General features: G+C 46.4%; 1 protein-coding gene across 1 annotated transcript; it reads right to left on the bottom strand.

Annotated features, from left to right (window-relative positions):
- Window positions 1-1,851: 1,851 nt before the first annotated feature.
- Window positions 1,852-5,208, bottom strand: LOC109786549 (ETHYLENE INSENSITIVE 3-like 5 protein). Its single transcript, XM_020345124.4, has one exon. It carries the CDS (start codon window positions 3,505-3,507, stop codon window positions 2,110-2,112), a length of 1,398 nt encoding a protein of 465 aa, XP_020200713.1. The 5' UTR covers window positions 3,508-5,208; the 3' UTR covers window positions 1,852-2,109.
- Between the last annotated feature and the right edge of the window lie 11,897 nt (window positions 5,209-17,105).

Below are 17,105 nucleotides of genomic sequence, written 5' to 3'. Positions count from 1 at the left end.
GAGCTGGGGCGGCCGCCCCGGGTCGCCGGCGGTGGAAAAATCGGCACCCCTACATATCCTTCCTCCTGTTTCCTCCGGCATGTGTCAGACAGCAAGCAGCGAGCGATTCATTGTGGCGGCGGCGCTGTTCTGCGTGACTGCGTCAAGGGATATGAGCTACGAGGGAGAAGTAGATTTGGGCTGGACTAGTGTACTGGGCTACGTTTACTACAGGCCCAAGTGCTCAATCGACAACTCTCCTCAAACAAAAAAAATCCCCAATTGGCGTGTTGCGCCGCTGCCAGACTTAAAGGTATACTATAATCATATGATCATATCAAAATATACATCCCCGTGTTCTTTGTGCAAGTACACCGTCACACTTGTGCTAATACATTCATAATTTTGTAGGTCTCATTTGAAATTATGGGATCTTATTGCGGCATCAAGTCAGCATTTCAAGCGACAAGAGTCCATGTCAGTAGTTTGCTACTCCCTCCGATCCATTGGATACATAAGACATCACCAAATCTTTGCTAGAATAGCAAGACCAAAAAAAAACAAGAACCACAAGTATGCATTTTAGAAGATTTCCAACTTCCATAACTGCTCCCACTAGTTGGACTAATATCTTCTCCATGCATTCGTTATTGATCTGTGGATTCTTGATTTTGCATTCTTCTTTCTTCATCTTTGGTTCGAAAGAAGTAGACGTTGCTTCCCCTCTAGTTGTACATGCAGCCGCATCATTGCCTTCGATTCTACTAAGGAGCGCACGAACGTCTATTAAGTTTCTTTCTATCAATAAATCAATGTATTCGCCTTCCCAAAACCAAAATGAGCATCCATCTGCCTACACACATGATGATGTTCGACATGAGCTACCGCAATTGAAACAAAGAATGAGCTATCAAAATAAGCCGAATGAAAACAACACGTACCCTGTCGTTTTCGCATTTGAAGAACACCCATCCGGGGTGCTTGGGCATGCCCGAAGTTAGCCGCAGCACTGTCCGCGTGCAGTCATCGCACTGTATGAGCGGCATCGGCAAGCCACAGAGCCGCTGCGCGAGCACCGAGCCCGGTGGACGGTCGGCCGAATCCATGCCCGCAAACCGTCAGCGGCGGTGGGAGGACGAACCCGTACCTGCATGCGGCGATGCGACCTTGCCGGGACTGCACATGATGCTCCCCGACCATTTCATCGCTTGGCGCAGCCACCGGCGGCCGGAAAAGCCAAATCCGGCGGCTCGCGATGAAGGGCCGTAGATCCGCAACTTTCCGGCCCGCCGACTCAGGAGGGGGGGGGGGCGGAGGGCAACCTCATGTGGCGGCCTTTCGGCGTGCTCCCGCCGGAATCTTGGGCGGCGGCCCAGCGGCGGGGCGAGGGGGAGAGGGGAGGTGGTTGGTGGGGAAAAGCGCGGGCTGAAATGTCCTCCCCACCAACCGCTCCCGCTATATGCAGGGCACCGACGGGCCGGGGGGGGGGGGGGGGCAAACCCGCGTATTCGCGGGTTGGGGTCAAGTTTTTGCCGCGTCCCTCAAATTTTTTTTGCGGGCCGGCACGTTAGCGGTGTCTGTTCGGGCGGGATTTTCCGCGCCGACCCACATTTTGGCGGTTATTTTACGGGGCTTTTTGCAGGGTCTGCTAGAGTTGCTCTTAGTTGTCGCCGATTTAGAACAATAATATGGATCAGAGGGGTAGTTTTGAAGACCTTTTGTATGCTTTTGTTGTTGAATGTTATGAGTTCTAGTTGAATAGAGTTGCATTTGTACCGAAAAAATTAGACGTTCAATGTTCGCCCCGGTTAACTTGAATTTCTGGGTCCACGACTGCTAGTAACTTAGCTAGTTACTGTAACATCACACATATCAAGGCAAGATGAGTTTATAGCATAATAAATGAAGTGTTGCATGTTACTACACATATGTTACTTCCCACTATAGAGATAGTAACATAGAGTAGTAACATGCTCATGTTACTACTCTATGTTACTACCCATTGTGGCTAGTCTAAGCATTCTTGCATGAAGGCTCTTAATAATGTGGCATGGGTATAGAGCCGGCAGTGGGCTCTTCTATTAGCCATGCTCTTAAATGTGTTTTAGCAAAACTGTAACTTTTAACCCACTAATCCAAATCCGAACTCCCCCGGTGCCAGATCGGACTGCCCGGGAAGTCACTCGTGTCCACCACATCGGCAACGCTCAAGAAATCGTCGAACATGTCATCGCGCACCTTCGCCGCGTCCAGTACGCCGGTCTCAGCACAAGAGGTATTGCTCTGCTCCCCACCTCCAGCAACCACGTCCTTGATCTCCTGCTCACCACCGTCTGTTCCCTGCAGACAGCTGTAGTACATCTTCATGAGCTCGTCGATGGAGTTGCGGTCCGCCTCCGCTACGACGTCAATGCCCGGCAGCGCAACCAGCTCCCGGCCACTGCCACTGTCGACATTTCCTCCCGCGCTCTCGTTTCCGACCTCTCGCTTGCGCTTGTCGACGTGAAGGTCGCGTTCCGCTTCCCGCGGCTCCTTGTCGTCGTCGTCGTCCTCCTCATCGAGCGGCGTGATCCGCAGGGCGCGCTGCACGTGGCGGTCGAGCGCCTCCTCCTGGGTGATGACCCTGGACCAGGTCTCGGCGTCCCTGGCGCTCATCCTATGCTGCAGCCGCTTGGATTGCCACACGAGCTTGCGCATCTGGTCGAAGCGCGGGCTCAGGTGCTTAATCACCGCGCTCAGCAGGGAGATCTTCCACGCCTTCTTCAGGTCGTGGGGCTTCCGGTACGGCGGCGGACCCTGATGGGCCTGGGTCTTGCCCTGCAGGCCCCACCAGACCTCCTGGCCCGTCGGCCACCACGGCGGCGGCAGTCCCCTGTCCAGCGGGAAGCTCCGCTGCGGGGGCTCGCAGTGCTGGATCAGCGCCGAGAGCAGAGACCCCAGTGTGCTGTCCTGGATGTCGAGGAGCCCGTGGAGGAACGACGACCCCGGGCTTTCGAGTGCCGTCGACGGACCGGCCAGGGCCGTCGGCCCGGTCCGCTCGAACCCAACGTCCTCCTTCCACCAGCCGCGGAGGCTGTCGGAGGAGCCGGACACGGGCATGCCGGTCTCGTCCACGATGCCGTACACGAACCCCCGCGCGTTGCACGCTTCCATCATCCTGAGCATGTGCCGGAGAACACCATCCTGCGCCCGGAGCATCGCCTTGCGGCGGTACCGTGACTCGGGCATCTCTGCCTCTTTCTCTGCTTGGGCCAGGTCCGTCCCCGGCCCCTGCGCTATTGCTCTCCGGTCATGGCCCGGACTGCCCTCGAGCTTCATGAGAAGCAACTGGTCCTTCCACATGCGCTTCTTGAGGTCCGCGATCTCGATAGACTCTGAATCTGACTCGGACTCGCTGTCGTCCTGCAGGTCCGGCTTGGCGGCAACAGCCACGGCATGGGGGTCGGCCTTGGTCTTGCCTCTGTCCATGGCTGGCCGTGGCAGCTGGTGCAGGCCAGGAATAGGTTTGTCGTTGCTGGGGCTTCCCATAGGGACGTAGCTGCTACGGGTGTAGCGGCTCGTCGATCGAATTTATAGGCGCTGCAGAAGAATGTAGAAGAATGCTGACCGTCTAGGGATGCGAGCCCACCAGTGGGGTAGTGCATGGCGGTATCTTCACGAGCTCGGTAGCTCCCGTTGGAGCGCACATGGTTTGGATCATGACTCACGGCGTAAAGTTTGTTCTCTTCCAGCAGACAACACAAACACGCAGCAAAACATGGAAGTGAGAACTGAGAAGAAGAACAAGATGCATGGACGTCAGTACACCAGAAAACATTAGTTTAACAAAGATGCATCCATGCATGCACTAGAAAGTTCTTATCCGAATGAGCCAAATATCCCAGCTGTTTCTTGTGCTGATCTCTTTTGGAAATGCGAAACCCTGTGCTGATTGATCTCGGAGCGCAGCATACGCAAGCACAAACGTACTCCTTGACTTTTCATATAGTCGGCACCATTGAATTTCGTGTCACCATCTCAGGAGACACTGAATTCAATAAATGCGTGGCCGGACGAGTTTGTCAGTTGGACAACAAAAATATCCCTGTGAGAAAAGGCTGTCTATTCTTTAGTGTCCTGCTTTTTTTTCTTTTTTTTTCAGCCGTGAGATTGCACTGGATATAATATTCAAGTATGCCACCTTGTGATTTGCCTGTCCATATTAATGTGATTCTGTAAATAAATGTTTAGTAAATCCTGTCCCTGATTTACCTTATATTTTGATGAGAAATTTGATAAATAAATTAAAATGGAATTGGTTCGGAAGGTAAGTAAATTATGATAATTGAAAACGGTGCCCAGGCTCACCTGCTCTCAGTGAACAGTAAATTCGAAAAATAGCAAACAAATTCAAAAAAGATGAACTTTTTACACATGAAAGATGAGAGAATTTTCTAGGTGCGTGCAAAATTTCAAGGTGTTTGGAAATTTCACGAGCTCGTGGTAGAAAAGATCGGTCTACACAGTGCACTTTTTGAAAGTTTCTTTGACAAGCCAATTTTTTTATTTTTGCCACGAGCTTCTCAAATGTCCAAACACCTTGAAATTTGGCACGCACCTAGAAGATTCTCTCAACTTTCATGTGTAAAAAAATTCAATTTTTTGGAATATTTTTGCTATTTTTTCGATTTTACTATTCATCATCAGGTGCAGCCGAGCCTGGGTGCAGAAACGATACACTCAGTAAATTAAGGTGGTTGATTATCATACTAGAAAGGTTAGACGTATGAGTGGTGAGAAGAAAAGTGCAACATGTAACCTTATGTTTTTTTAAGTAGTAGAGACTAGACGAGTATCCGTGCTTTGCAATGGGAACAGACAATTACCATCTTTACAATATACCCAATATTGTAATTTTCACGTATGATAGATTCTTACGTTTTTTAAACTGATATAGAGATTTTTGAGTAAAAAGAATCCCTAACTTTTTGTTGGCTTATTTCTAGGCCAAATGAAATACCCTGCATTTTCTATCAATATGAATGTTGCAAACATTCCATTTCACAATATGCCGGGGACAAAACTCTTCGATCGCAGCAATGTAAGCAAGACTCAATGATGCATGGATGGAGTAGTACAACGGGATATTTAGGTGATGTTTGGTTCTCTAGTCCTAGGACTTTCTGAAAAAGACTCTCAAGGAGGTGCTTCTAAGGACTTTTAGCAAAAAGTCTCAAAAAAGTCCCACCCTGTTTGGTTTGCTAGGAACTTTTTCTAGTCCCAACACAAAAAAAACCCTGAAACCAAACACCCCCTTATTCCTCTTTACCACAAAACAGTAACAAGAAGAATCGGTGAGAAAAACAATACAGTACTCCTAATAATTATTGGAGGAACTAAGCTAGTTCAAATATGTCTTACAAAAAAATGCAATGCAATGCCGTAGGGTATCTTTGTCAGTCATGACAAACACAGTTACATATAAGAAGGATCAGACCAGGTCCCGTTCTCTTAGTATAAGAGAGTAAAAAACTACTAGTAGTAAATATGTATATACACAAAGAACGAAATCCTAATCCTAACCAAAAATAAGGAAGGAGATACTAACTTGATTATGCATGCTAAGTAATCGAATTTATGGTGTTGTATATTTTTGAGGAAGCGCAAGAGAACTGTGTTTGCATTATAAGAGGTAAACGGCGGAAGAGCGCCCACTGTACAAAGACGAGCGAGCTTGCCAAAAGGAAGAAGAAATGAAAGGAAAAGGGGAAAACTAGAAAACGGAGACTATGCGCCGGTCTACTCTCGCAGCATCAAGTGTTTCCCCAGCCATCTGCCAGGCCATGACCTCGTCGCAAATGACCCCAAGAACCGCTTGCAATGTGCATTCAATGCTCCTGAAGATTCTACCATTTCGCTCGTTCCAGATTGACCATGCGACCAGGATTGCCATGGATCGGGCACGGTTCTGGTGGGGCGAAGTCGCAACGAGGTTTGTTAGCCAATCAGCGGTGCCGCCCGCGTCTTTCGAGTTGGTGGGATCGAGTGATAGCAGGTTGAATCTTGACGCAACACTCTTCCACAGCTCACGAGCCCAAGGACACTCCTGGAAGAGATGGACATTGGTTTCGAGGTTTCGCCTACACAAGGACTAAAATAACAGTTCCACCACTGCCTTGCCATGAGCCGGTCGGCGGTGAGCAACCTGTTGATGGAGAGTAGCCACGCGAACAACTTGATCTTGGCTAGTGCCCACGCCGTCCAAACCACCTCATGAATCGGCGAGGCGGTGTATGTGGAGACCGGCTTTTTTCGCGATCCCGTGCATGGCATCACCATTAACTCCATTATGACAGCCAACACACATGCTCCACCATACCCCCTACCCAGATTCTCCCCCTCTCCCTCCTTAATTCGCCCATGCATTTTATGTTCAGCCTCAAATTTGAAACGGTAGTAGTTTTTAAAGAAAATTTTGATTTATGACTTATATATTTGCGTTTCTGGCGAGGAGATCTTTTCAACAAGACTAACCATGAATATATTTCATCATTTCGAAATATAAATTTGAAAACTTGATGAAACAATAAAAACTATGATTGTTAGACTTGTTTTAGACCAATTTGCATAAGTTACTTTCCATCGTTATTAAACTTACTAATGTGTCCAAGAACATAACGTAGTTATATGTCCATGCAAAAACCATCATGTAATAATCCATTTCGCATATGTTTCACTGTATTTCAAAAATTCAAAATTCAAAACTATTAAAACATATTACCTCTACTCAGAAATAACTGACGTGTTTTAGTTAAAGCCACTCCAGTTATTTTCGAACGGAGGGAGTATTAAATAGTGAACTTGTTTCAAAGATATCGTTGAAAGTAAGACACACCTTTATATGGATTGTTTATCCTATATTTTAAAATATATGGTTTTTTGAAGTTTAAGTTTGAAAATAAAATTCATATACTAGTGTGTGGGAGTAAGAAAAGTAGGTGGGAGAGAGGAACAGAGTGCATCGATAGGGTATAGTACTCTGCTGCAACCTTGCTCCATAAAGTTGTCAGATGGCTCTAGATATAAAGCTTCTTTTGCTTAGAAACTGAGGATGAAATGTATAGAGGCAACCCTTATAGACTTGGAGGCAAAAAATACTCACACTGTGGATGCCCTGAGAACGACTGCAAACCAAATGCATAGAGGCACTTTGCCATTTATATCTTCTTGTTAGGGACTTAAATTCCATCGATAGCTACTGGCCTATTAGTGCAGCTAAATGGCTATCCAATTATCATTGTAATAGCTCAGAAGGAACAAAGTGTAGAAAAAATAATATATTTATTTTTCATTTTCAGTGACAATCCACAAGGTGCCATTTGACCACATATAGACTATGAAGTTAGTTTCATATCCCATCAATTGACTACCAAAGGGAGCATATATGTTCATGGCTTATGATGAGTCCAAAATGTATGACAATTTTGATAATTATTTTGTGCCTACATGGTAGGCTTTGTGGAATATTATTACGTTCGCGCTTTGCTTTTTGTCAGTTTCCTAGGAAACGTCTTTTGGAATAAATAAAGCTCTTTGGAAGGAATCCTAGGAATTTATGGTGGAATCACGTTATTCAATGAGATAATTAACTACCATAAAAAGAACGAAGCAATGGGAGAAAGAAGGAGGCCCTGCGCGTGGTCCTACAAGCCAGCCTAGCATACAAGCGCAGACGCTCGTATGCGCGGTCGTATGACACGCCAACGCTGAAGGAAATATGCCCTAGAGGCAATAATAAAGTTGTTATTTATATTTCCTTATATCATGATAAATGTTTATTATTCATGCTAGAATTGTATTAATCGGAGACTTAGTACATGTGTGAATACATAGACAAACAGAGTGTCCCTAGTATGCCTCTACTAGACTAGCTCGTTAATCAAAGATGGTGTAGCGATCCGACCTCAAATGGTCAAATCTCTGTGCATAAGTGTCATCCCTGGATCGGTAATGCTGACACACACAGTACTTGAAGGATTTATAACAGAGTGCAATCACACACTTATTACATCGAATGTCTCAAAATAGAACTTATTACAATAATATGGCTTAAGGCCATCTAAATAAGATAACTGCGGAAGCATCGAAGGTAAATGAGTCCATCAACTCCAACGGCATAGCTGAGTGCACAACAACGACCTAGCGCACCTTACTCTTCGTCTGAAAAGTCTGCAATGTAATACGTTGCAGCCCGAAATGGGTCGGCACATGGAATATGCTGGCAAAATAACACTGTAGAGCAATGAACAAGATAACAACCATATCTACATGCATATATGGCTGGTGGAGGCTATATGGTTTTCATGTTTGCGTAAAGCCAATTTTCCCTACTGCTAAGGAATATATTTTATTTAACTACAAAGTTGGTTGATAAAATATTGAGAAGGTGAAGGAAATATGCTCTAGAGGCAATAATAAAGTTGTTATTTATATTTCCTTATATCATGATAAATGTTTATTATTCATGCTAGAATTGTATTAACCGGAAATTTAGTACATGTGTGAATACATAGACAAACAGAGTGTCACTAGTATGCCTGTACTTGACTGGCTCGTTGAATCAAAGATGGTTGAGTTTCCTAGCCATAGACATGAGTTGTCATTTGATTAACGGGATCACATCATTAGAGAATGATGTGATTAACTTGGCCCATTCCGTTAGCTTAGCATTTGATAGTTTAGTATATTGCTATTGCTTTCTTCATGACTTATACATGTTCCTATGACTATGAGATTATGCAACTCCCGAATACCGGAGGAACACTTTGTGTGCTACCAAACGTCACAACGTAACTGGGTGATTATAAAGGTGCTCTGCAGGTGTTTCCGATGGTACCTGTTGAGTTGGCATAGATCCAGATTAGGATTTGTGACTCCGATTGTCGGAGAGGTATCTCTGGGCCCTCTCGATAATGCACATCACTATAAGCCTTGCAAGCAAAGTGACTAACGAGTTAGTTGCGGGATGATGCATTATAGAACAAGTAAAGATACTTGTCTGTAATGAGATTGAACTAGGTATTGAGATACCGACGATCGAATCTCGGGCAAGTAACATACCGATGACAAAGGGAACAACGTATGTTGTTATGCGGTTTGACCGATAATTATCTTCGTAGAATATGTAGGAGCCAATATGAGCATCCAGGTTCCGCTATTGGTTATTGACCGGAGATGAGTCTCGGTCATGTCTACATAGTTCTCGAACCCGTAGGGTCCGCACGCTTAACATTCGATGACGATCGGTATTATGAGTTTATGTGTTTTGATGTACCGAAGGTTGTTCGGAGTATCAGATATGATCACGGACATGACAAGGAGTCTCGAAATGGTCGAGACATAAAGATCGATATATTGGATGACTATGTTTGGACACCGGAAGGGTTCCGAGTGAGTTCGGGCATATACCGGAGTACCGGGGGGTTACCGGAACCCCCCGGGTAGTTTAATGGGCCATATGGGTCTTAGTGGAGAGAGAGAGAGAGAGGGGCGGCCAGGGCAGGCCGCGCGCCCCTCCCCCTCTGGTCCGAATTGGACTAGGAAGGGGGGGGGGGGGCGCCCCCCTTTCCTTCACCCTCTCTCCTCCTTCCTTCTCTCCTACTCCTACTACATGGAAGGGGGAATCCTACTCCCGGTGGGAGTAGGACTCCCCAGGGCGCGCCATAGTGGAGGGTCGGCCCTCCCCCTCCTCCACTCCTTTATATACGGGGGAGGGGGTACCCCAGAGACACACAATTTGATCATTGATCTCTTAGCCGTGTGCAGTGCCCCCCTCCACCATAATCCACCTTAGTCATATTGTCGTAGTGCTTAGGCGAAGCCCTGCGCCGGTACCTTCATCATCACCGTCATCACGCCGTCGTGCTGACGAAGCTCTCCCTCGACACTCTACTGGATCGTGAGTTCGCGGGACGTCACCGAGCTGAACGTGTGCAGATCGCGGAGGTGCCGTACGTTCGGTACTAGGATCGGTCGATCGTGAAGACGTACGACTACATCAATCGCGTTGTCATAACACTTCTGCTTTTGGTCTACGAGGGTACGTGGACAACACTCTCCCCTCTCGTTGCTATGCATCACCATGATCTTGCGTGTGCGTAGGAAAATTTTGAAATTACTACATTCCCCAACAAAAGGTTCCTCCAACTCAATCACAATTAAACAAATATTAATAACCCAACAAGTTAATTAAAAGAGTGATGAGATCAAATCAATAATTCAGAACCAGATACTCAAGATGTCCATAACCGGGGACACGGCTAACCATGATTAGTTTGTACACTCTACAGAGGTTTGCGCACTTTTCCCCACAAGACTCGATCTCCTCCGTTGTATTTCTCGCACTGCATGGTGTTTGAGAAATGGATGACCGAGACGCAGTCTTTCCGAAGAGGTCCCCTTAACCGATAGATGGGCCGGTACGCCTACAATCCCCTACATCTGCTAGCCCATCATGGAAAGGTTTCCCAAAACTTACTCAACTATGCCAGAGCCCATAATGGCTTGTGGATGCACCCGGATGTTTCTAGCATGAATAATCTTATGATCCCTTTGAGCCTGGGTGGCGAACCATAGGATGATCACACGGGTACTCCGGGATATCCCAGGACAGCGCTGGATTGCTCCAGGTGCCCAGACAGCCACTGGGTGCTCCAGGGTGCCTCAACCAATCCACCCAGATGTGTATTAAAGTAGCCACATTAAGTTAACCATTAATTAACAACTCTCACATCTGTCATGGATACACTCAACCAATCCATGTCTACGAGCATAGCATAGCAGTATAAGCATAATGTAGAAGTAACTCCCGGGGTTTGATATAAAGACAATAGGTTCTACCTCATCAACTACTTCCCAATACCCACATGTTAACACATCCTAACCATGCAATGTTTGAGGGGTATAACTAATGCATAAAAACTGGGTAATAAAGGGGCATTATCAAAGTGTTACTTGCCTTGCCGACGATCTGAAAACCCTAGTGACTCGTACTAGCACGCTTCGCACTCCGGTAATTCTATCGCAAAAAAACAATAGCATACATAAGCACTCAAGCATATATGCAAAGGTAAAACTCAAATAAAAGATCCCAACTGAAATTTCAACTGAAGAGCTTCGATTCTCAAAAAGAATCAATCAAATCGGAGCTACAAAACTCAAATGCGATCAAAAGAAGTTCGATTTCAAATCCGCTTGAAACCAAATTTTAGTTAGTCAAAACCATGTTCAAGTTGATTAACTGGAAAGAGGGGTTCGAGACGGAAATTTTGGCGTTGGTTTCACTGGATTTGGATAAACGAGCAAGAAGTTGCGAGGGTTTGAAGATCAGGGGCTAATCTGCGATAAAAATAATCACGGATAGGTCCCTGGCCGAAAGTAAAATAAAAAGAAAAGACTAAAAAACGGACGTTCTCTATCAGAGATGAACGGACGAACGTGTTCGCGAATAGAGGCATTCGGGTGAACATTCGCTAAGACGATCCGATCGAGAAAAACCGAGAAAAACCGAAGTGAACCGGTGAACCGGAGCGGTTTTTATACCGGTCAGCAGGCGGCGGGCGGCGGCTCCGGCGGGACCCGGCGCGGGCGGCGGCGTTGGTGTGGGGCGGCGGCGGCGGTTTGGGGAGGAGAGGGCGGCGGGGCGGCGATATATAAAGGGGCCGGGGGGCTTGCCTTGCGGGAGGAGGCGGCGTCGGCTCGTGTCCGAGCCGGACACGATGACGGCGGCGGCGAACCTCGGGACTCCCCTCCCGAGTCGGCGGGGGAGGCGGCGCGGCTGGGCCGGCCTGCTCGGCTGGGCCTTCGGCCCAGTCGGGCGGAAACTTTTTTTTAAATAAAAATTTCCGCCGAAGAAAATCCTAATAAAATAAAAAAATCTAAAAATGCCAAAAACAATTTTCACCGTCTAAATAAAATATTGAGAACAAGGTGAACATTTTTCTAGCCTAAAAATGCAATTGTAAATAATGCATATTTTTCTAATTCAAATAAAATAGCAATAAAATCCAAATGAAATATTTATTTGATTTTAAAACTTTTCCTTCAATATTCCTCTCTCTTTGAAGAAGTCATATTATCTTCTCTCTTTTATTTTAATATTAGAAATATTTGGAGAGAAAAAAATTATTAAAACCAAATTGATCCTCTTTTCAAATTTGAGAAAATTCAAATATGAAAAAAATGAAATCCCCAACTCTCTCCTTGGGTCCTTGAGTTGCTTAAGATTTCTAGGATCACAACCAAAAATGCAGATAGAAAAGATGATATGCATATGATGACCTATGTATAACATCCAAATTGAAAATTGGGATGTTACAAACCTACCCCCCTTAAGATGAATCTCGCCCTCGAGAATCGGGTTGGCTAGAAAATAGGTGTGGGTGGTCTTTCCGTAGGTCTTCTTCTCGTTCCCAGGTGGCTTCATCCTCGGTATGGTGGCTCCACTGAACTTTGCACAACTTGATAACCTTGTTGCGTGTAACTCGGTTGGCAAATTCGAGAATCTTGACGGGCTTCTCCTCGTAGGCCAGATCACTATCCAACTGAATGGCTTCCAGGGGCACTCTATCTCTCAGAGGAATATCGACCATCTCTGCATGGCACTTCTTCAGCTGGGAAATGTGAAACACATCATGAACTCCTGACAATCCTTCGGGTAACTCCAACTTGTAGGCCACTTCTCCCATAGGCTCCAAAACTCGGTATGGTCCTACAAATCTCGGGGCTAACTTTCCCTTAACTCCAAATCGTTTAACTCCTCGCAGAGGTGACACACGAAGATATGCTCTATCTCCGATTTCGTAGACTACCTCCTTGCGTTTGGTGTCTGCATAACTCTTCTTCCTGGACTGAGCTACTTTCAGTCTGTCTCGAATTAACTTAACCTTCTCTTCAGACTCCTTGATAAAATCAGGTCCAAACAACTGACGGTCTCCAACTTCATCCCACATTAATGGTGTCCTGCACCTTCTTCCATACAAAGCTTCGAAAGGTGCCATCTTCAAACTAGCTTGATAACTGTTGTTGTATGAGAACTCTGCGTAGGGCAAATTACCATCCCAACTGGATCCATAGTCTAATGCACAAGCTCTCAACATGTCCTCCAGAATCCGATTGACTCTCTCGGTCTGTCCATCTGTCTGCGGATGAAAGGCTGTACTAAACTCTAGCCTGGTACCCAAAGTCTGGTGCAACTGATTCCAAAACTTTGAAGTAAACTGTGTTCCTCTATCTGATATGATGGTCCTCAGAACTCCGTGCAGACATACAATCCTGGTCATATATATCTTGGCCAACTTCGCACTCGTGTAAGTGGTTTTTACTGGGATAAAGTGAGCCACTTTGGTCAAGCGATCAACTACTACCCAGATAGAATCATATACTGATCGGGTCCTGGGTAATCCAGTGATGAAATCCATGCCAAGCTTGTCCCACTTCCATTCGGGTATCGGCATAGGCTGTAGCAATCGTGCTGGCTTTTGATGTTCTGCCTTCACTCTCTGACATACATCACATACGGCAACATACTCGACAATATCCTTCTTCATACCTGTCCACCAGAAACGCTCCTTCAAATCCAAGTACATCTTGGTGTTTCCGGGGTGAATCGAGTATGGCGAATCATGAGCCTCCTGAAGTATTAACTTCCTGATCTCCGCATTATTGGGCACATAAACACGATCCTCAAACCATAAAGTTTCGTGCTTATCCTCACGAAAACCTTTGGCTTTTCCTTTTCTCATCTTCTCCTTTATCTCAACAATCTCCTTATCATCCCTTTGAGCTTCTCGGATCTTTCCCAATAATGTAGACTGAACCTCCATTGCTGCAACAAAACCTCTTGGAACTATCTCCAAACGAAGTTCCTTGAGATCGTCAACTAACTCCTGCGGTAATCCTCCACTTATGAGGGTATTGACATAACTCTTCCGGCTCAAAGTGTCTGCTACGACATTGGCCTTTCCTGGATGATAATGCAGCTTCATATCATAATCCTTTATAAGCTCCAACCATCTCCTCTACCTGAGGTTTAGCTCCTTCTGAGTGAAAATGTACTTCAAACTCTTGTGATCCGTGTACACATCACCACGGTTTCCAATAAGAAAATGTCTCCAGGTCTTGAGCGCATGCACTACGGCTGCTAACTCCAAATCATGTGTGGCATAATTCAACTCATGCGGTCGAAGCTGTCGTGAGGCATATGAAACAACTCTTCCGTCCTTCATAAGTACACCTCCAAGTCCTTGGCGAGAAGCGTCGCAATACGCTTGGAAACCCTTGTGTATATCCGGCAGAATTAGCACTGGTGATGTAACCAAACATTTCTTCAACTCCTGAAAACTAGCCTCACAATCTTCTGTCCATTTGAACTTGGTGTCCTTCTTCAACAACTCTGTCATGGGCTTCGCAATCTTGGAAAAATTCTCAATGAATCTCCGGTAATATCCCGCGAGTCCAAGAAAACTGCGGATCTCTCCTACTGAGGTGGGTGCCAACCACTCGGTAACAGATTTAACCTTGCTAGGGTCTACTTCTATACCCTCTCCTGATATAACATGTCCAAGGAATCCAACTTCCTTCAACCAAAACTCGCATTTGCTGAACTTGGCATATAGCTGATGTTCCCTGAGTTTCTCGAGAACTAAACGCAAATGCTCCTTGTGCTCCTCTTCATTCTTCGAGTATACCAAAATTTCATCAAGGAACACCACAACAAACTTATCCAAGAACTCCATGAACACCCTATTCATCATACTCATGAAATAGGCGGGGGCATTGGTCAATCCAAATGACATGACTGTGTACTCATATAGCCCATACCTTGTAGTGAAAGCTGTCTTAGGTATATCATGCTCTCGGATCTTTAGCTGATGGTATCCTGATCGCAGATCGATCTTGGAGAATACTTTAGCTCCTTGCAGCTGGTCAAACAAATCGCTGATCATCGGTAGTGGGTACTTGTTCTTGATCGTTACTTCATTCAAAGCACGATAATCAACAACCATTCTCAAAGATCCATCCTTCTTCTCAACCAAGAGCACTAGGGCTCCCCACGGTGACGAACTTCGTCGAGTGTAACCTTTCTCCAATAACTCCTTAATTGCTTCTTAATTTCCTCCAGATCATTTGCGGGCATCCGGTATGGTCCCTTTGATATTGGTCCGGTGCCTGGCAACAGTTCTATCAAAAACTCTATGTCTCGATCTGGCGGCATGCCTGGTAATTCCTCTGGAAATACATCCGGGTAATCCTTCACAATGGGCACTTCCTCCTGAACGACTCCTGAGAGCGAGTTTACTTGGGTCCTCCTCGGCGCATGCCGAGACACATACTTAATCCGTTTACCCTTTGGGGTGGTGAGAAGAATAGACTTACTGGCGCAATCGATGTTTCCTCCATACATCGATAGCCAATCCATGCCTAGTATCACATCCAATCATTGTGACTCCAGAATTATTAGGTCCGAGGGGAAAACATGCCTACCTATGGTCAATGGCATCTGAAAACATCCTCTGCTTGCCATATACTCCGCTCCTGGCGAGCTTACTAACATAGGTGTCTTAAGAACTTTGGTGGGCAACTTATACTTATCCACAAACCCCCTTGATATGTATGAATGTGATGCACCAGTATCAGAAAGAACGATTGCAATAAATGACTTAATAAAAAACTTACCTATAAATGTGTCCAGCTGTTCTTCAACCTCCTCCATGTTAACATGGTTCACCTGTCCCCAGATGAAAGGGTTGGGCTTCTTCCTAGAGCTTCCATTGCCATTTCCATAATTGGCTTCAAAACACTCGGTGGCGTAGTGTCCAGTCTTCCCGCACCTAAAACAAGTAATGTGACTTAGATCATTTTTGGCGGGTGTAGAGGGGTTGGAACGGTTCTGGCTGCTGCTTCCTCCATTCCCATTCCCATTCTTGGGGCCACTATGGTTATGCGAACTTCCTCCATTGTGAGTGTGGCCTCCATGGTTATGGGTATATCCTCCCGAGTTTGGGGTAAAATGAGGTCTCTATTGAGCTCCTGAATTGTATTTCTCTTGTCCATACTTCCTTTTGCGGCTCTCTATCTGCTGCTGCTTCCCTTCAATCATAAGGGCCCTGTCTACCAACCCCTGATAGTTAGCAAATGTTGCTACCATCAGCTGCATACTCATCTCATCATTTAGCCCTTCCATAAACTTCTCCTGCTTCGCGGCATTTGTGGCCACATCATCCGGGGCATAGCGAGCTAACTTACTGAACTCATCCATGTACTGCCCCACTGTCGTGGTATTCTCATGGGGGGCTTGCGAGTCGACGGATGCCACAAGGGCTTAGTGTGAGGGTAAGACTGCTGCTGATAGGCCCGGGAGCGGGTATGCGAGTAGCACGCGCTAGTTTACCCAGGTTCGGGGCTCTCCGGAGAGATAATACCCTTACTCCTGCATGTCTGAGTATCTGTAGTATATCTGGTACAGAGTTTCTCCTGGAGCTGTATCTGAGCTCAGTGTCATAGGCATCTGGCTTTGTATATGTCTCATATATGTGTATGAGCTAGCTAACAAGTGGGCATGAGAGAGCTCCACCGTGAGTGGGCATGGATGCATGCGTGTGTGTGAGCCTGGAGTGGATGGATGGATGGGTGGCATATATATAGGTGAGCTAGCTTACTACCTAAATAGGTAGTGGCGTGGGGGGCAAGTGGGCATGGGGCACCATGCCCATGATGGTGTGGACGTGATGTGCATGCCTCCTTGTCCCTGGTGCACTTTATAAAACAGTGCCCAGGGACAGATACACTGTAGATGATGTCGTCGCGGTACAGCCGTCTCGTCCGCGGTATGGCCGTCACGTCGGTGTCTTGTTGGTGTCGGGTCAGGCTGCAGTCGGCAGCCGGCTGGTCGGCCGGGCAGAGCAGTCGGACGGGGAGCCGGCAGGAGCAGCCGGGCAGTCGGACTGAGGGGCTTTGCTAGCCCCGATGTCTTGAATTATTGTCTCGCCGTCTTGGGGGTATCCGTGGCCTATTACTCCGACAGTAGCCCCAAGCCTCCGGGCAACTTGGCAAAGTTGGGCGGAGGTTTTTTGGCGGGTGTTCATGGA

The sequence above is a fragment of the Aegilops tauschii genome, chromosome 2, assembly GCF_002575655.3.
Source record: "Aegilops tauschii subsp. strangulata cultivar AL8/78 chromosome 2, Aet v6.0, whole genome shotgun sequence".
NCBI lineage: Eukaryota > Viridiplantae > Streptophyta > Magnoliopsida > Poales > Poaceae > Aegilops > Aegilops tauschii.
Note: the sequence above shows the minus strand (reverse complement) of the source record. Positions and strands in the feature narration are given on the sequence as shown.

Coding starts and splice junctions, on each gene's coding strand:
- LOC109786549 (XM_020345124.4), bottom strand. CDS start 3,507: ATGGGAAGCCCCAGCAACGACAAACCTATTCCTGGCCTGCACCAGCTG.